At 40.8% G+C, this 21461-nt stretch overlaps 1 protein-coding gene across 7 annotated transcripts in view; it reads right to left on the minus strand.

The window, feature by feature from the left end:
- kifap3a (kinesin-associated protein 3a) overlaps nt 1-21461 on the minus strand; it is a 233923-nt gene that overhangs the window by 119108 nt on the left and 93354 nt on the right. For all 7 annotated transcript variants that reach the window (XM_069938225.1, XM_069938224.1, XM_069938222.1 and 4 more), the window contains 2 exons: nt 17355-17455; nt 2435-2543 (listed from right to left, as the gene is read on the minus strand). In XM_069938225.1, the coding sequence (XP_069794326.1) occupies nt 2435-2543; nt 17355-17455 (210 nt within the window). The remainder of the gene's footprint in view (nt 1-2434; nt 2544-17354; nt 17456-21461) is intronic.

A 21461-nucleotide genomic window follows, 5' to 3' on the forward strand; every position in this document is an offset into this window, starting at 1 on the left:
TTGAAGTAGGGTCATCGCTTGATACAGACTTTTTTTTATCAATGTTCTTTGACATTTTATCACCAGATGTAGTAGTCAAGTAAAAGAATTATGTTCTGATAATGGATCTGGAGCTCAATTAGAGCTATGAAAAGCAATTCACAATTGGAATCAAGATCAAATTCAAGATGTATTACTTAAAAAGGAAATTAATTGGATATTTAACCCACCCACAGGAGCACATCATGGAGTTGTGTGGGAAAGAATGATTAGATCAATCAAGAAAATTCTTAATTCCATTTTGAATGGTCAAATACTGAAAGATGACACTCTTCAGACAGTATTGTGCGAGATTTTAAATAGTCGTCCAATAACAAAAATTTCTGTCAATTCAAATCGCATTGAGGCACTTACCTCTCTTACCATCTCTTACTTCTTAAATCTAAACCTTTAATGCCTTCATGTCAATTTAAGAAAGAATCTATTTATGCAAGTCGCAGATGGAGACAAGTGCAGGAAGGTTCTTGTCGGTTTTCAGAGAGAGATTTGTTGTTCGTTGAACACCCACAACTGATTTCTTTTTAATCAGCCACTTCAGTGTCTTGCCAAAGAAACTTGTCCCCTCTTGAGAAATAACCTGTTTCACTCTCTTTGCTTGCAAAAAGCACATGACCCTGAACAGCAAGTTCCACTTCAGATAGTCTATGGCTCTGACAAGTTCTTTCATCTGTTGCCTTTTTGTAAACAACAATCCATTAGTGAAGTCTGCAAAGCTTTTGCAAAGGCTCTTGGCGCCAACATGTCTAGCATGAGCAGAGCTTCATATTTTAAATAAGATCTGTTTTAAAGTGTTTGAAAGTGACTTACACTAAAAACCCTGCCCCAATTTATCTCCCAAAAACATATCTACATACAATACAAACAAACATAATCTGTCACAGGAGACATTGTAATTATCATGGATGATTCTGCACCAAGAAATTCTTGAGTGCTGGGGAACATCATGGATTCAGTTCTGGACAAAAAAAAGGTTTCGTTCGGCAAGTTTGGATTAAAACAAAGACTGGTTACTTAAATTGACCTGCTACTAAAATCTGTCTTTTACAAGAAGCAGAAAGTTTTGATTTCTAATATATACTTACCATATTTAATTTTGTATCTGTAATAGTAATTATATATTAGTCATTAATGTCTATTATAATAATTAGTGACCAGAATGTAAAGGTTAAAACCTTATGTTTTTGATTCATAGTTAATTTTGTGCCTATAAGAAAAACTATTGTTTGTAGGGTTACCACAGTGACTACGATGTAATATCTCATAATATCTGAGCGGATCGAGAGCTTGCATCTCATTCTTGGAAGAATTATGAACAGGACGTAAGATCGAAATACTTTTCTTTCAATTAATATTAATTTCATCTTATTTTGTCTATTTCTTTTTATATCTGTTTAAAGTTGAATATCATTATACTGAAATCTTTGTTTATTCATCATTACGAAAATAATGCAAAGTTATGCAAAATGTTTATCTGTTTTATTAATGAATTAAAGCTGCAACTACAAAGTTTAGTTTATTGGATTAATAAGATAGTAATTCGGAAAATCATCGTTCACGTTTCCTAGAGGATGACATGTTTTGAAATCGGGAAATATTAGAACTTGGAAGGTGTCATCTACACATACAGCAGATTTAAACTGTTAGCAAAATTATTGTAAATAGCTTGTTGAGGTGAAAACATACTAATATGTAATTTTATTACCTAAACTGTCCAAATGGGATATCCTTAGATTATATATTAAATGAAAATTACAAACATTTCTCAGAAATTCCAAAATGTATGGCACAAACTTGAAATTAAATTTAAATTAGACATACAGCACAGTAACAGGCTATTTCGGCCCAGGAGACTGTGCGACCCAATTTTCACCCTTTTAACCTACACCCCAGAACGTTTCAAACAGTGGGAAGTAACCGGAGTCCATGGGGAAAACCCATACAGACACAGGGAGAAGGTACCAACTCCTTACAGACAGCACAGGATCGCTGGTGCTGTACAGGCAATATGCTAACCGCTGTGCCAACCTGCGGCCCAATGATAAAATGCAGGAAAGTGGACACAAAAATGATTATTTAAATAACATTGAGCTATTATATGAAGCACTGCAGATGCAAAGAAAGTTAATCTGCTAAAACAAACTGGCTAAATGAATATATGAATGTTAATAACTCTGCTGAGCAGTAAGCCTGCCTGTTGCTTCATTAGATTACAAACTTCCGTAGGATTAAAGAACTGGTATAACTGCATCCTCAATCTACTGGTATGAATAATAATATAATTTTAAAAATAAGTACAAAGTTGTCAGACAAAAAAGTTAAATTCTTCCATTTGATTAACAAATAAGATCTTGCATTTTGTTGTTGTTTTGAATACAGGCTTGGAATAAATTTTTACCTTCACAGATTAATTGTGCATTTCTCTTGTTCGATGCAAGGTTAATACAAAAGGATATTAATTCCATATCAATATGCTCTCCTGGACATTCAAACAACATCTTCATTAACTGCCAAAAGAATAGAACATAAATTGTCATTTATTGACATGAATTAAAAAATTAAGGCACTTTTTCTCGACAGTAAATACATAATTTTTTTCATTTTTTCTGAAAAGTAGAAATAAAGTAATATTTTTATTTTCAAATGAAACTGTAAATCTTACTAGCATTGACTGTGTTTATTTTATAGAAGGCTGCAAAGAAGAAAGTCACATCAATAAAGATTCATGAGGTAGACCATGAAGGCTAATCACTGATTAGGAGCTCTGGTCAGCTCACTTGTCTAAATCAATTCCTACAAGTCCAGGGCACATACTTTGTATGGTGCCTGGGCACTCAGGCTGGAAGGTACCATGTTCAAAATGAGGTGTGTGAAATTAGATTTCAGCTGCAATCTGTAATTTAATTTAGCACTTTTGTATTCCCATTGGTTATTGATACCCAATGAACCTAGCTGCAAAATATATACGTGGACAGTACAGGTACACGATCCTTTATCTGACTTCTAAAATCCGGAAAGCTCCAAAATCCGTTAAGTGGGGAGAGAAGAGCCCCTGTGGGAGGCGGCCGATGCTTGGGGGAGGCGGCCGGGGGACCGGAGCTTGGGGGAGGCGGCCAGGGGGCCATCGCTTGGGGGAGGCAGCCGGGGGGCCAGAGGAGACAGCCGGGCGACTGGAGGGTGGGTAGGGGTGGATACGGCAGCACAATTCGGGTGGGCTTTCCGAAATCTGGAAAAATCCAAAATTCGGAACACACTGTCCCCCAAGAGTTCTGGATAAAGGAATGTGTACCTGTACTATTAAGGCAATATTCAATATCTATTCTCATACATTAAAAGGTAAGGAAGATATTTTTCCAAGGAAAAATAAAATGAAAACAAAATTAGGATGACAGAGAAACACAAAAGATGCAGATGTTGGAATCACTGGAACAAAGAATTACTGGAGGAATTCAGCAGCATCCATGGATAGAAATAGTCTCCATTTTGGGGTCTGAAAGGCTATGATAGATAAGGTAAAATTATAAACATAAAGGGGAAAGAAGCTGAGGGAAGGGGCCCAGAAGTGATAAAGTATAGGGCAGCAGGTGCTTGAAGATGGAGAGGCAGGTGGAATGACAAATTATTAGGAAGAGAGAGGTAAGAGAGAAATGAGAGGGGGGGAAAGAAAAAGAGATGAGGAAAGAGAGAATTAGCATAAAAATTTGGATGATTTTGCTTTCTATGGTTTTCATCAGTGCATAATCATTTTCTATCAGAGAAAACTAAATTTTAAAAAGGCAATGTGAATTAACTAAATATATCCAAGAGAATTGTAGAGTTCTACTGATTGGCCCATACCAATCAAGCCAGCCCCATATGCCTGTGTTCAACTCTCTGTCTGCCTTCCTCCAGCTCTCCACCCCTTCCCTTCCTTCTCCTATCAGAAAGCTATCTTGGGCCTCTGCCCTCTCCCCCATCACTTTGCATTTTTGTTCTCTTATACCCTCTCACTTGTATCGACCTCTTAGCTGTTACATCGTGCTCTTCCCCCTTGCTTTTCCCACTCTCTTCCTAGTTTTTCTTCAGGCATCTACCTAATTTCAACACTCCTGAAGAAGGGCTGAGGCCTGAAATGTTAATTGCCTTTTGCTTCCTATGAAGGCTGTGTGATTTGCTGAGTTTCTCCCAACATTTTTGTGTATTGCACTAAACCCCAGCATCCACAGATTTTCTTGTTTTCCTCTCTCCAAGCCTTTCCTATCCATGTAAAAATGTAATAAAAATTAATTCATAGCTCTTTTGGCACAGAACTTCTGATTTCTTAATCCTATGTTTTGTGTTCATTATGAAATCAAACTGTGGATTGTTAGTTCAATCTGCAATTGAGGTCAAATATGATAGTACACTGTACCAAATAATTGCTGGAAATTAAAGTCTGTGCCTAAATCCATAATTAATTATTCATACAGTACTTGCAGCAGATTTGCTACACAAATTATGGCTCAAGCAAAATATACCTCATTTAAGTGTGCCTATTGTCACTGATTTAACAAGAAGGTACTTAAATATTGAGACTATCGTGAAGAAGCAATGATATTCCTTCAAACAAATCCCATATAGAGTATCAGATACCACAGTCCCAGGCTGAAACCTCTGTGTCTAGACTCCCTGGCACCTGACTTCACTTAGTTATTAGAAATCAGAGGCTTTCACTGCGCTCCCAACATTCACACACCTTCCCCTTCAACATCTTTCAATGATTACAGCAAAAAAAAACCCTGCTTTATTCCAGAATCACTGTCCTGTCCAATCAATCTGGAGTTCAGTCTGATCTGATCAATTAGCTTGTGAACTTCAGCAGATGATTTAAAAGTGCCAAAGTTATTATCTGAGGGAACCTTCAACAGCATTCAATTAGTGGAAGAAGAAATCAAAGAGAGATAGGGTCATTGTAGAGGGTCCAGAGTAGGTTTACAAAAATGATCCCAGGGATGAGAGGGTTGATGTATGAGGAGTGTTTGATGGCTCTGGGCCTGTATTCGCTGGAGTTTAGAAAGATTAGGGAACACCTTATTGAAACCTGAATATTGAAAGGACTGGATAGAGTGGACGTGGAGAAGATGCTTTCAGTAGAGGGAGAGTCCAGGACCAGAGGAAACAACCTCAGTCTAAAAGGACATCCCTTTGCAACAGAGGTGAAGAGAAATTTTTTCAACCAGATAGCGGCAAATTTGTGGAATTCATTGCTGCAGATGGCCGTGAGACCAAGATATTGGATATATTTAAAGCAGAGGTTGATAAGTTCTTGATTAGTAATGATGTGAAAGGTTATGAGGAGAAGGCTGGATAACGGGATTGAAAAGGAAAAATATATCACCCATAATTCAAATAGCTTTATTCTGCTGCTGTCTCCTGGAACAATCAAAAAATGTTTTGTAAAATCCTTAAGTCAAATTAGAAGCATGGTCCTCAGTCAGTTTAAAGCAATCATTACATTATTATACAAGCATCCATTTTTATTGGTCCTGAATAATAGTAATTCTGTGGTTTTTTTGCAAGAACAATCAAGTGATTTTTAGACAGCTTCAGTTGCAGGAATCAATCAATTATCCTTACACTTAACAATATTCCTCCTTGAACCAACATTAGAATAACCCCCCCTATTTTTCATATGAGAAATACATAGATCCAAGGAATTTTTATTAACCTCATTCTGTCCTACGGAGTTGTAATCAGTTGTCTTTATGAAAGAAGATAGTTCAGTAACATCCTCACAAATGATCTTGCAAATCCTCACTGTTGGCAAGGTTCACCCTAATTCTAAATAATTTAAAGACACAATAGCCAAAACTTCCAATCTTTTCCTTGAGATGTTAGATAACAGCAAGAAAACAAATCTTGTCCTCTTATTAACTATAAATGTCAATTCACTCCTTCAGGACATGTAAAGCTCTTGGAATTAATGACCGCCAGCAGAGTTTTATGGGGCTGAATTACAGTACGGGATTGAATTGGCCCAGACCTGCTAGACATCTATAGCACTCCGTGTCAATTGGCAACATATCAGAATTCTTGAGAAAGAGAAACATTACCTTCATATACAATCAAACAGGGAACAAAAATAGATTTTAAACTGGAATCATCGTCAATCATTTTGTCTGTTCAGAAACCACCCAGTTCATAACTGGACTGCAGCTAATCTATAACAGCTTTGTGTTAGAGATATCCCAGTAAAGAGGGCGGCTGCTAAATCAGTATGGACCAAAAACCTTTGAAAAAAAATGCTGCACATAAATAAATTAGATGCTTTCTACAGAATAGGACTGAAAGGAATCTATATTTGAACATGACTTCTTTAAAGACATCAACAGCACAACCCTATTAAAGTTTACAAATTATATCCAAAATTAGGCAGGGATCACTCTCTGTACTGCGTTATTTGTATTGCTTTGAATCTTTTGATAAGTGTACCAGGTAAAATGTAGATATAGTAAGAGTACCATAAGAACGGTGAGATATCTGAGCTTTCCTATCTGTTTTTACCATTCATAAGATGTGGCAGTGTTGTTTATTAAACTTTCAGTACTATTGCCTTGCAAATCATCACATATCCATTATTTACATTAACATCCAAAGATTCATTTTGGGAAGAATAATCAAAACAGGACATATGCAGTGAAGGGGAAGGCACTGATGTAGGCAGAGGAATAATGGTTCATCGTTCTTTGAAAGTGGAATCTCATGTGGATAGAGTAGTAAAGAAGGCTTTTGGTATACTGGCCTTTATAAATCAAAGACTAGAATATAGCAGTTGGGAAGTGATGTGGAGACTATTCAAGGCATTGGTGAGGCCAAATTTGGAATACTGTGTGGAGTTCTGGTCCCCAAATTATAGGAAGGATATCATATAACCATATAACAGTTTATGGCATGGAAACAGGCCATCTCAGCCCTACTAGTCCACGCCGGTTCACTCAAACAACTCCGCTAGCTCCCCCTGCCTATTCTCCACCCATAACCCTCTAACCCCCTCTTATCCATGTATATATCCAGCCTCCTCTTAAATGAAAGGATTGACTCTGCCTCAACTATTTCCTCCAGAAGATTATTCCATTCACACACCACTCTCTGAGTGAAGAAGCATCCTCTAATGTTTCTCTTAAAATTTTTTCCCATTACTCTCAACTTGTGTCCTCTTGTTTCAACCTCCCCTGCTCTCAGGGGGAAGAGTCTACTTGCATCTAGTCTATCTATTCCCTTCATAATTTTAAACACCTCTATCAAATCCCCTCTCAACCGTCTACATTCCAAGGAATAAAGTCCTAACCTCTTCAATCTTTCTCTGTACTCTAGGTACTTTAAGCCAGGCAACATCCTTATAAATCTTCTCTGCACCCTTTCCACCTTAACTATATCCTTCCTATAATTTGGAGACCAGAACTGAACACAATACTCCAAACTTGGCCTCACTAATGCCTTAAACAGTCACAAGATCACTTCCCAGGTCCTATACTCTATGCTATGATTTATGAAGGCTAGCATAACAAATGCCTTCTTAGCCACTCTGTCAACATGAGAATCCACTTTCAAGGAAACCTGCACCATAACTCCAAGATCTCTTTGTACTTGTGCATTCCCCAAAGTCCTCTACTTTACTACATATGTCATATTTCAATTATTTTTACCGAAATGAAGCACTTCACACTTCTCTACATTAAATTCCATCTACCATCTTTCAGCCCAACTCTCCAGACAAACCAAATCCCTCTGTAATCCCTGAAAAACTTTCTCGCTATCCACCACTCCCTCTATTTTTGTACCATCTGCGTATTTACTTACCCAGTTAACCACCCCATCATCCAAATCATTAATATAAATTATGAACAATAGGGGACCTAGCACCGATCCTTGAGATACTCCACTCGTCAAAGGCTTCCATCCTGACAGACAGTTGTCCACCATGACTCTCTGCTGTCTCTCCTTCAACCACCTCTGAACCCATCTTACTATTTATCTATTAATCCCTAGTGATTGAACCTTCCTTACTAACCACTACATCAACTCCCCTACCTTCATCCATCTTTCTCGTCACTTCTTTGAAAAACTCAACAAGGTTCATCAAACATGATTTTCACCTCACAAACCCATGCTGGGCGCTCCTGATCAATCCCTGCCTATCTAGATATATATACACACCATCTCTAAGAATACCCTCCATAATTTTTCCTACCACTGAAGTCAAGTTACAGGCCTAAAATTACTTGGCCGACACCTCATGCCTTTTTTAAACAATGGATCTACATTCTTTGGCTTGGCTTCGCGGACGAAGATTTATGGAGGGGGTAAAAAGTCCACGTCAGCTGCAGGCTCGTTTGTGGCTGACAAGTCCGATGCAGGACAAGCAGACACGGTTGCAGCGGTTGCAGGGGAAAATTGGTTGGTTGGGGTTGGGTGTTGGGTTTTTCCTCCTTTGCCTTTTGTCAGTGAGGTGGGCTCTGCGGTCTTCTTCAAAGGAGGTTGCTGCCCGCCAAACTGTGAGGCGCCAAGATGCACGGTTTGAGGCGTTATCAGCCCACTGGCGGTGGTCAATGTGGCAGGCACCAAGAGATTTCTTTAGGCAGTCCTTGTACCTTTTCTTTGGTGCACCTCTGTCACGGTGGCCAGTGGAGAGCTCGCCATATAACACCATCTTGGGAAGGCGATGGTCCTCCATTCTGGAGATGTGACCCATCCAGCGCAGCTGGATCTTCAGCAGCGTGGACTCGATGCTGTCGACCTCTTCCATCTCGAGTACTTCGACGTTAGGGATGAAAGCGCTCCAATGGATGTTGAGGATGGAGCGGAGACAACGCTGGTGGAAGCGTTCTAGGAGTCGTAGGTGGTGCCGGTAGAGGACCCATGATTCAGAGCCGAACAGGAGTGTGGGTATGACAACGGCTCTGTATACGCTTATCTTTGTGAGGTTTTTCAGTTGGTTGTTTTTCCATACTCTTTTGTGTAGTCTTCCAAAGGCGCTATTTGCCTTGGCGAGTCTGTTGTCTATCTCATTGTCGATCCTTGCATCTGATGAAATGGTGCAGCCGAGATAGGTAAACTGGTTGACCGTTTTGAGTTTTGTGTGCCCGATGGAGATGTGGGGGGGCTGGTAGTCATGGTGGGGAGCTGGCTGATGGAGGACCTCAGTTTTCTTCAGGCTGACTTCCTGGCCAAACATTTTGGCAGTTTCCGCCAATCCCGTAGCACCACATGCTACTCCAGTGATCAATGAAAAATCACTGACAGTGCCTCCGCTATTTTCTCCCTGACATCCCTTAACGTCCTGGGGAAAATCCCATCAGGACCAGGAGACTTATCCACTTTTAATGACCCTAGAAGCTCCAAAACCCTCTATTTACTAATCCCTATCTTTTCCATAACTAAGCCATTTGCCTCTTATCTCACATAGTCCAATGTCCTTTTCCTTTATGAACACAGATGAGAAAAAATTGTTTCATATCTCTCCCATCTGATACGGTTCCTTGCACAGTTCACTGCTCTCATTTTCCAGCAGTCCTATTCTATCCTTAGCCTTCCTTTTAGTATTCACACATCTGTAAAAACCCTTTGGATTCACTTTTACCTTATCAGCTATTGACACCTCATACCTTCTTTTTGCCTTTCTCATTCCCTTCTTCAGGTTTTTTTCTGCAATCTATGTAATAATCATACATCTTATTCATTTTTTGCTTCTTAAATTTAGTAAATGCCCACCTCTCATCCCGAACCAACTTCCTTGTTTTTCCAGAAAACCACAGTTCCCTTAGGCTTTGGGCCTTGCCTTTCAATCTGACTGGCACATAATGATCGTGTACTCTCAATATCTCTTCTTTAAATACCCTCCAAATCTCCTTTACATCCTTTCCAGAAAAAAGATCAGCCCATATAATTTTCTGCAAATCCCTTCTCATTTCTTCAAATCTAGCCTTTCCGCACTCGAAGACCTTCAAACTCGGTCCTGACCTATCCCTTTCTATATTTAAGTTGAAGCTAATAGACCCATGATCACTGGATCCAAAGTTCTCACCAACGCACAGTTCCGTCACCTGCCCTATTCTGTTACCTAACAATAGATCTAACGCTGCCTCCCCTTTAGTAGGCATTTCAACATACTGCTGTAAAAAGCAATCCTGAACACATTGTACAAAGACTAAGCCATCCTACTCTCTCACTGATTGTGTTTCCCAATCAATGTTAGGAAAATTGAAATCCCTAACTAACACAATGCTATTTCTACTACACATCTCAGCTATTTCCCTGCACATTTGCTCTTCCAGATCCCTATCTTCTTTTGGCGGCCTTTAATATACCCCTATATTTGTAGCTTCACCTTTCTTATTTTTTAGTTCAACCCACAGAGCCTCGTGCGCTGAGTCCTCCAGTCTATCTTGCCTCAGCACCACTGTAATTTCTTCTCTGACAAGCAACGCCACACCTCCCCCTCATACCCCGCCAATTCTGTCACGTCTAAAGCAGCAAAATTCCTGAATATTTAACTGCCAGTCACAACCTTCCTTCAACCATGTCTCACAAATTGCTATCACATCAAAACCCCACGTGTCAATCCACACTATTAGTTCATCCACCTTGTTTACCACACTCCTTGCATTGAGATAAATGCATCTCAGAGATCTTCCACCTTTAACTTTCTGCCTTTCCCCCTGTGATAGTACAGATTCTATCACCAATGTGTATATGTACATATGTACAGATGGTAGTATAGGATGACTGTGATTGGCTGAGAGTGTAGCCACACCTACTGGCAGGTCTTAAAGGATTGCTCCTAGCCAGACCAGGTCATTCTGGACTGGTCGAGCTACTTGTGATATGCTCCAGTCTTTTAGTTAATAAAATTGTAATGTGCGTCGAAAGAACCAAAGACTTGTTGACCCCACCGACGCTGCCGTCCGGAGTCCAAACGCTGCCATCCGGGGTCCCGCCACCGCTGACCGCCCCACCACCGACGGCAAACAGCGACCCCCAACACTTACCTTTGGCTGCAGGCAGCAACACCACCTCCCTGACACTGTTTTTTCAGGCCCCACTGTTTGCGTGATGTCATCACGTACACGTTGCGTGACTTCATCACGCAGGTCTCCACTGTCTACATTACAAGTCTCTGCATCAATAAACCTTGACCAGGACTTCACCCAACCCCTCACAAAAGCAATGGAACTGAATAAAGTGCATGGACACTATACCACTTGCTTATTTGACTCGGGATCAACTGACAGTTTTATTCACCCGGACCTGGCCCACCATTGTGACTGGCTATTCTCCCCACTACACATTGGCGACCAGATCGCTCTCGAATGGGGTAAAGGGGTACTGCGTGGTGACCCTGAAAGTCCAGGGCATCACGTTCACAGACTTCAAACTATTAGTCCTTCCCCAATTTTGTGCCCCTGCACTGCTAGGACTGGATTTTCAGTGCCAATTTCAAACCATTTCCCTGCACTTTGGGGGGCCTCACGCTCCACTCTCTGTCTGTAACCGCTCCACCCCAGGAACCTCCTGCCAGCAGCAGCCCGAGCCACCCACCCCCGCGCCACAGGACCTCACCTGTAGTCTATCTACCCTCCGAATTACTCCGCCAGCACTTTTCGCAAATCTCACCCCTGGCTGGAAGCCTGTGGCCACCAAAACCCGGCAATATAGTTCTGAACACTGGAAATTTATCACAAATTAGGTGTGCAGACTGCTGAATGAGGGCATTATCGAACCTAGCTCGTCCCTGGAGGGCCCTGGTAGTAATTGTTACAAACAGGGAGAAGCCGCAAATGGTGGTTGACTACAGCCAGACAATCAACCTCTTCACGCTCCTGGATGCGTACCCATTTCCACGGATCACAGATGCGGTGAATCATATCGCCCAATACTGTGTATTTTCCACCATCGACTTACGTTCAGCCTATCATCAGCTTCCGATCCGCCGAGAAGACTGACCTTTCACAGCCTTCGAGGCGAATGGGAGGCTGTATCAATTCCTCAGGGTACCCTTTGGAGTCACAAATGGCGTTGTGGTTTTCCAGCGGGAAATGGACCGGATGGTGGACCAGAACGGGCTGACTGCTACTTTCCCGTATCTGTCACCATCTGCAGCCATGACACGGAGGATTACGATGCCGACCTCGAGAAATTTTTTTCAGACTGCAACTCGGCTGAACTTGACCTATAATTTCAACAAGTGTGTCTTCCGGACCACTTGTCTTGCAATTCTGGGTTGTGTGGTGGAGAACGGGGTGGTCATGCTGGACCCTGACCGCATGCGTCCCCTCATGGACCTGCATTCCCCCCACCCCCAAACCCAGAAGGCACTCAAACACTGCCTGGGATTTTACTCTTACTATGGCCAATGGGTTCCATACTATGCCGACAAGGCACGGCCACTCATCAAGACCACCTCCTTCCCCCCGTCAACCGAAGCCAAAGCGGCTTTCAACTGCAGCAAATTGGACATCGCTGCTGAAATGCTGCATGCCAACGACGAGTCCATTCCGTTCCAAGTCGAAAGCGATGCATCTGACTTTACACTGTCTGCCACTTTGAACCAGGCCAGCCGGCCGGTAGCCTTCTTCTCCAGAAACCTCCAGGGTCCTGAGAGCTGTCCTCTGTCTAGAAGGAGGCCCAGGCCATAGTCGAGGCAGTACGTCTTTGGAGACACTACCTCACTGGCAGGTGAGCTGACCGACCAATGCGCGGTCTCCTTCATGTTTAGCAATACCCAGCAAAAATATAGAAACATAGAAGATAGGAGCAGGAGTAGGTCATTCGACCCTTCGAGCCTGCTCCGCCATTCAACAAGATCATGGCTGATCTTAAAGTTCAGTACCCCACCCCCGCCCTCTCTCCGTAACCTTTAATACCCTTATACTGAAGAAATATATCTAATTCCCTCTTAAATATATTTAATGAACCTGCCTCTATTGCCCTCTGTGGCAATGAATTCCACAGATTCACCACCCTCTGGGTAAAAAAATTCCTCCTCATCTCGGTCCTAAATGGTTTGCCTATTATCCTCAAACCATGGCCCCGGGTTCTGGATTTTCCCATCATTGGAAACATCCCATCTGCATCCATTCTGTCCAGTCCTGCCAGAATTTGATATGTCTCTATGAGATCCCCTCTCAATCTTCTAAACTCCAGCGAGTACAATCCCAATTTGCGCAATCTTTCCTCATAAGTCATTCCTGCCATTCCAGGTATCAGCCTGGTGAATCGCCACTGCACTCCCTCCATTGCAAGGTAAGATCAAGAATGACACAATCACCAGGTGGAGAATCGAGCTCTCCATCTTTAATTATGATATACTGTATCGGCCAGGTAAACTCAACGACCCACCAGATGTGCTCTCCAGGGGGACTTGCACCAACATGTAACTAGACAGACTGCAGAAACTCCACGAGGAGCTCTGTCATCCAGGGGTCACTAGGTTCGCACATTTTGTCAAATCTTGCAACCTGCCCTACACGGTCGAGGAGATTCGCTCCATGACCCGGGCCTGCCCAGTGTGCACTGAGTGCGAGCTCCACTTCTTCCGTCTGGAGAACACCCAGATCATCAAAGCCACCCGCTCCTTTGAGTGTCTCTGCGTAGACTTCAAGGGGCCCCTACCATTGACCAACCGCAACACCTTCATCCTTACGGCCATCGACGAGTGCTCCCACTTCCCGTTCGCTGTGCCCTGCTCGGACATGACTGCCTCCTCAGTTATAGAGGCCCTGCACACCATCTTCACCATCTTCGGGTACCCCAGTTACATCCACAGTGACAGGGGGTCCTTGTTTATGAGCGCAGAGCTGCGGCAGTACCTTCTGGAGCATGGTATTGCTTCAAACAGGACCACCAGCTATCACCCACGCAGTAATGGGCAAGTCAAAAGAGAGAATGCCACCATCTAGAAAGCAGTTACACTTCCTCCGGTCCAAAGGTCTCCCCACCTCTCGCTGGCAGGCTCACTAGTGCCCTACACTCCCGCTCCCTCCTATGCACCACGACCAATGCCACCCCCCATGAAAGGATGTTCTCTTTCCCGAGGAAATCCGAGTCGGGTACGACCATACCAGCATGGCTCACGGTTCCCGGTGCAGTCCTTTCACAACGCCAAGTCCGGTACTCTAAGAACGACCCCTTGGTTGATCGAGTGACACTGCTCCATGTGAACCCGCGTAATGGCTACGTTGAGTACCCAGACGGACGGGAGGACACAGTCTTAGTAAGGGACCTAGCCCAAGCCAGGTCAGATGCAGCAGTGCCTTTAACCCAACCTCCCCCTATTCCTTCTCCCCCAGGTCATGTGCTTGAACAGAGGGATCAGCACCACCCCACCAGCTCAGGCCAGTCTGTCGACAACGCCATTGGGGATTTGAGCGAAGCAGTGGCCGCACCCTACGAGCCTGCCGGCAACACTACTCCGGCAACCCCAATCCCAGCGCCACAGCGGTCACACCGGATGGTCAGACCCCCTGACCGGTACAGCCCCTAACCTCCATTCACCCTGGGGTCGGTTCTCAAAGAAGGGGTGAATGTGATAGTACAGATTCTATCACCAACGTGTATATGTACATATGTGCAGTGTAGGATGACTGTGATTGGCTGAGAGTGTAGCCACACCTACTGGCAGGTCTTAAAGGATTGCTCCTAACCAGACTAGATAATTCTTGTGATATCCTCCAGTCTTTTAGTTAATAAAAGCCTTGGTTTGGATCAACAAGTCTTTGGTTCTTTCGACGCGCATTATACCCCCTCTCTACAATTGTTACTATGGCCACTATTTATTACCTGCCACTGTTCCACCTCCAGATTGTGTGAAAAAGCCTTTTTTCTTTGCCTAAAGACTCTGTTCTTGCTCTCCTCCCTGACATGAACCCTTGTCCCCAACCTTACTAGTTTAAAGCCCTAGCAAATGCCCCTTCCAGGAGACTGGTACCTCTAGGATTTAGATGTTACCCAAGGTAGAGAGAGTACAGAGAAGATTTACTAAAATATTGCCTGGATATCAGTATCTAGAATACAAAGAAAGATTGATTAGATTGGGTCTTTATTCATTGGAGCGTAGAAGGTTGAGGGGGGATTTGATAGATGTATTTAAAATTATGAGGGGGATTATTAGAGTAAATGTGAATAGGCTCTTCCCCTTGAGGGTAGGGGGCAAAGGTTTAGAAGTAAAATGAGAGGGAGTTTCTTCACTCAGAGAGTGGTGGCTGCGTGGAAGAGGTGGTTGCAGCCAGGTAAATTTTGTCATTTAAGAACAAGTTGGATAGGTGCATTGATGTGAGGGGATTGGAGGGTTATGGGCAGGGTGCAGGTAAGTGCGATTAGAGGAGATCACTTAAATCAGTACAGACTATAGGGGCTGAGATGGCCTATTTCCGTACTGTAATTGTTATATGGTTATATTAAGCAATCTTGGAATATTGTCAAAAACTATTGTATAATTCATGCATTAAACATTAAGTGCAAATTTTTTTTTATGTTCATGATCACTTACAAACAACTTCTGTTAAAGTGTTGGGAGCTGCACTTTATTACAGGTAAAAGAATGCATTCAGCTTTCCTTATCCTTAAAAATCCTAATTTAAAAGAATATTTTTGGCTAATTAGTACAAAGGAAGATTTTAACTCGGGATAGTAGTTTTCTGTTAAGAAATCAGCCTGGAAGAGAGTGCCCAAAGATGACCATTTCACTGAGCCACCTCAACAAGCCAACACAGTGGGCTGTAAAAGACATAATAGAAAAATAAGAATTCTTCACTTCATTAAGTATAATTTTGAATAATTTTTTGAAAACATTCAGGCATTTAAATATTTACTGCCGATTAATTATTAGGAATGCCAGAGAAAAGATTGAGACGTTTCCAGTAAAAACACCAAATTATTCATGGTTTTCTTCCACTGCAATACTAGAAAAAAGTTGATAAGATCACAATTGAATATGTGTGCTGCATATTCCAATTTTTCATGTGGAAAATAAACCTTGTGAGGAATCGTAAATAGAGAGAAACTCCACAGATACAATTCCTTAACTACTTTTAAGAAAGACGCACATATAATCCCAAAATAGAAACATAACATCATACAACACAAAAACAGAATCTTTGGCCCAGCTGCATCCATGCCAACCTTTTTACCCATTCATATTAATCCCATTTGCCCAGATTAGGTCTGCATCTTGTCTATTGAAATGCCTGTCAAAATAACCCTTACCCTGAACGTAACAATTCTAACTGATTCCACTATCTCCTATTGCAACACAATCGAGATATCCATAACTCTGTGAAACTTTTTCCTCAACCCCTTAAGACAATTTTCCTCTAATGTTAAACCTCTCCCCTCTTGTTCTTGATAATAATAAGATGTGAAAAGATTTTGACCATCTACCCTACATATGCCTTTCTTTAATTTGTATACTTCTATCAGGCAAAGAGCTGTAGACACAAAAATATCAGTTTGTAATATTATAAAGCTAATCCTACGACTAATTTTCAAACATGGAACAAATTTGTGCAACAGTTATGTTAATCAACAAAGGTATAAGTGGCCCAAGAGGAAATCAAAGAATACTGGGATATAAAAGGTACGTGGATCTGAAGCACATACTATTGACCTCACTGACTGATGGAGTGGATCTCAGAGTCTCCTGATTTATTTCTCATTAATTCAGAAGCAAAACATACATTACTTAAATGAAACAAATCTAAGCACAATTAATTTAACTTTCATAAAGTCAGTATTCAAGAAACATTGAATAAAAGAGATAAATGTTGCAACAGCAACAAAGCAGTTGTTAAAGAGAAATATATACCATAAAAGGAAGGATACATGTTTGAAAAAACTTAAATCTGAAATTAAAATACCACCCATAAAGTCAAAACAAACCAAAGAAAAATGGGCAGACATAGCCATTAAAATTGAGCTCAGATGAGCAGCCAAGATTTGACCAATTTGCCTTTCTTCCAACCAAAATCTCTTAGCTTTATCCCATATTACAAGTCAGTTGCAAAAAAAGATAAAATAAGGTCCACATTTTTAAAGTCAAGGCTGAGCACCGTCAAAAAGTATTCTCCAGTGTCACATATCAAAAACCAAAACTGGATAAGTTAGTGAGCCACCTAATGGGAAATGAAACAATCTGCAAAGTAACATTACAATATCTGAAAGAAATACACAAATGTCTCATCAAAAACTTCAATATTTCCACCAAATTACATTCTCTAGATTATCTACACATTTTAACCGTATAATTTTCAATTATCTAATGGTAAAATTATTTTAAAGATTGATGAATTTATGCAGATTTTTACCTGTGGAATGCAATCAGTGTATGCAAACATGGATTTGAAACGATCATCCATGGTGACATGGTACAGAATACACATCACTATTTGTCTATGGTTTTCAGCTCCTGAAATAGAAAAGTTAAAATTAAGTAATAAAAATAGCACACAAATTTTTCAGACCTTTCGCTTCCCAAGTGAAAGAGAACACATATTTTCTAAAATGTCCATTGCAAATGATGTATAATTATAGGATCATTATTTCTGAATTATACTGAGAAACAAATATAGCATCTGCTCTTTATGCCATTTCTCAAACCTAACTCTCCCACACTCACTGCCAAAACAAAACTGCTAAAACCTCTCTCAGAATTGTCTTTTTTCTTCTAAAATCCCTTCGCTATCTACCAGATTGATGGGATTAAATTCATCTGGTTCAACAATTATCATTTAATTCTACCCAGAGAATGATCTCCAAATACTTATCATGCTGTCCCATTATTTCTGATTTCTCTTCAAATATATTTTATGTTTTAGCATCATCACCCAGAAAACAGCCTGTTAACTCATGCACTCTATAACAATTTAGAGTGGATAAGGGAGGAGGCAGTAACATAGGCCTTCAGTTCTTGTTCATCATCCAATAATGGACAGCAGAAAATTCCTCCTACTCAATTATGTGAAGATATAAACATCAGTTTTTGGACCCCTGGCTGCTGTCAAATAGTAGTAACCAGTGTTATTGAAGCACCATAGTCCATATGTTGGGTAGCCAGTTTTCTGATTTAGATCTAATGATAATGACAGAACAACTTGCTCCTCAACTTGCCCATCGTAAGTGGAAAAATATCCCAAGTCGAAAAAGAATATAGGTATCCTTTGTATAACACTGACAGCGCTGTATCAGTCCCCATACTGATCCCATTGCCCTGTTCTCTCCCCAGAGCCCTTTATTATTCCAAACACTGATCCCACTTCCCTGCTCTCTCCCGACAGTGCTGTATTGGTCCCCACACTGATCCCACTTCCCGCTCTCTCTCCACAACCCATCATTCCCAACAATGATCCCACTGCCCTGCTCTCTTCCAACAGCACTGTATCCATCCCTGCAAGCTTTCCGACTGAATTAAAAGAAACGATTGACCAAGGAAGCTACAAAGAATTCACCTGAGAGGAATTATCAATGTTTATTGGAAAAATCAACAATCCTTCCCATTATCTTAGTTTAATGTATTACATGAAAGTAAATAATTGTTGTCAGACCATCATAAGCAGGGAAGCACCTGTATTTTTAGGTCAGGACTTGGAGGGAATTATGAAGGTTGTGGTGTTCCCAATTGCCTAAAGTCATTGTCCTTCTTGATCACAGAGATCGCAGGATTAGGATGCCTGTCACAGTAGTCTAGGCAAGTGATTGCATGCATTTTGTAGATGGTGCAGCACTGAAGTCACCCTCTGTGTATCATTGGTGGATGAAATGGATGGAAAGGCATCAATTTTTCTGATAGCCAGCCAAAAGTGTTGTGGTTGTAGACCTTATCTGGACAAGTGTAGAGTGTTCCAAAACATTTTAAATTTGTGCACTGTACATGTCAGAAAGACTATAGAGTGGCATTTTTGTTTTATTATTGCATGGTGTGCTGTACTTAAGTACAAGTTAATTTGCTTGGATAATACGCAAAACAAAGCCTTCTACTGTACCTGCATGAAAATGACAATGATTCAATTCAACACAATTCAGATTTTATACATTTTTTGGGAGGTAAAGTGTTAATGTATCCCACCTGAATTATTTCAGAGGTCAAGTGATAAGAAAACTCTCTCCGTACAAGAAAGGATGTACTGTCAGTGGAAGTTCAACAGGTTGATTCCAGAGATGAGGGGTTTAACCTCTGCAAAATTACATCATCTGGGCTTTTACTCACTAAAGTTCAGAAGAATTAGAGGAAATCTTATAGAAACATTAAAAAATTATAAATGGTTAGATAAGATAGAGATAGGAAGTTATTTCCACTGGTAGATGAGAACTAAGAGATATAGCCTCAGTATTTGTGCGAGTACTTTTATGGAAGAGGTGAGGATAATTGAATTTCCTAGAAAATATACTGAAGAATGTATGGAATTCTCTGCTCGCAGAAGCAGTAGAGGCCACCTTAATAAATATATTTAAGACATAGATAGATTTTTGTATTGCAGGAGATTTTAAGAGTTGTGGGGAAAAGGCAGGTAGATGGAATTGAATCCATGGCTGGCTGGACCAGCAATGATCCTATTATGTAAACCTTTCAAATATTCTCTAAATGCTATTAGAATGTCCAATAGCATTTAGATATTTTAATAGAATTTATCACATCTCATCAAAATAACTTTTAAACTAAAATTACCACACATTTCTTTGTTTTAAGATGAGAGTTGCAGTTTATACATCGCTAAGTTGGCTACCACCATTATGAACTACTCTTTCTTTAAACACTTGAATTGTAACCTTAATTCTCTGAAAAAAATTAAACAAATGGTCTAATAGTTCAGGGAACCAAAATTCTGAAACATATAGTTGAAACAGTACAAAAAGATAGTGCACGAACTTCAAATTCTGAGTGGTCCTGGTTTTATGGTTATGACGAGTGAAATGTGAAGCATTTTCTACAGATTAAACATCTAAACGTGTACAATCAAGCAGGGAAGTCCAGTAGTATTATTATTCCTTTGTAAATGGAATTATTTGTAATTATTAGCATCAGGACTTGTTGGGTCTGAATGAAGGATTTTGACCTGAAATGTCATCAATTCATTTTCCCTTTAAAAAAGTCTGCCCATTTATTTTTTGCTTCCAACGTGCATGATTATACACTTTCCAACATTAGCGATTTTCCTTCTGGTGTCTACTTTTCTTTCACACCTTTGAAGCAGCACTCACTGAAGTAGAAAACATTTTATCTTATTCATCATACTTCGTAAACGTTGTAAAGACTGAGTCACACGGCAAGTCATTCATTGCAGAGAACTAGATTTCAACCTGCTCTTGCAACAAGAGTTTCTATGCAGATCAATGGTGAGATGGTCAGTGCTTCAAAGTGGTATATCATGAATGTTACTTGCCTTTTACTGGCCCATGGATTAATGCTTTCCAGGAAAAAGAGGGTCTGAAAACACTGTGATCATGATCAAATACTTCATGAGCACTACACAAATGAAGCAAATTATCTGATGAAACAACTAAAGGTGCTTAAGTTATGAACTCTGCACTGAGGAATGAATGTAACAATTTCCTGACAATGGATCAGCATTTTGCCAGCTTTCCTCATGCTTCCTATGGACTTCATTTTTGCTCAGGATTCATGATGCCATGCAGGATATTTTCCTTTATTTGCCCAGGCTAATCTCCTGGGGACGTCTCACAGCTCTGGATTTTGCAACTTTTATGTTCCTATATTTGAATTCTTACTTACCGACTGCCCTAGTTGCCCAGTTCTTACATTAATAGTTCAGATTCTCTCACACAAGTCAAGAATTTTTGGTTCGTATATGGACAGGTAAAGAGACAAGTATTGAAACTACTGCAATTGCATTGGATAGTGCCACAAGATGGGCAGAGATGTGTGGGACGGAAGAGAGAAACTGGGAACTCAGAAAGGGGACAGTCCCTTTGAAATGTTGAAAGAAGAAAGTGGAAGATATCCTGGTTGCAATTTCCAGCACCTTGAAAGAGATACCACCACCAAATATGCCATCTCCTGTTCTCCCTTTCAACATTTTGAAGGGAACATTTATCTTACGATTTCCTGGTCCATTGCCTCCCTGGGAACAACGAATACCCATGTAACCACTGGGTATGTAATATCTGTCTTTTTACAACTTACCTCCCACCAGAGACCCAAAATATTCTTCCAGGTGAGGCAGAAATTTATCGTTTTTTCTTTCAATTCAGTGTTTCCCATTTGATGTTTACAATGTGGTTTCCACTGCATTGAATAAATCAAATACAGATTGAGTGACTACTTTGCAGAGCAACACTGTTAAGTCCTCAGAGGCTACTGAGCCTCTCATCACCTGCCATTTTAATTTTCCATTTCTCCTGATCTGTCTCTCTGTGGTCTCCTGCACGATTATAATGATGCCCAGCCAAAGCTGGAA

Source organism: Narcine bancroftii, chromosome 5 (assembly GCF_036971445.1).
Source record: "Narcine bancroftii isolate sNarBan1 chromosome 5, sNarBan1.hap1, whole genome shotgun sequence".
NCBI lineage: Eukaryota > Metazoa > Chordata > Chondrichthyes > Torpediniformes > Narcinidae > Narcine > Narcine bancroftii.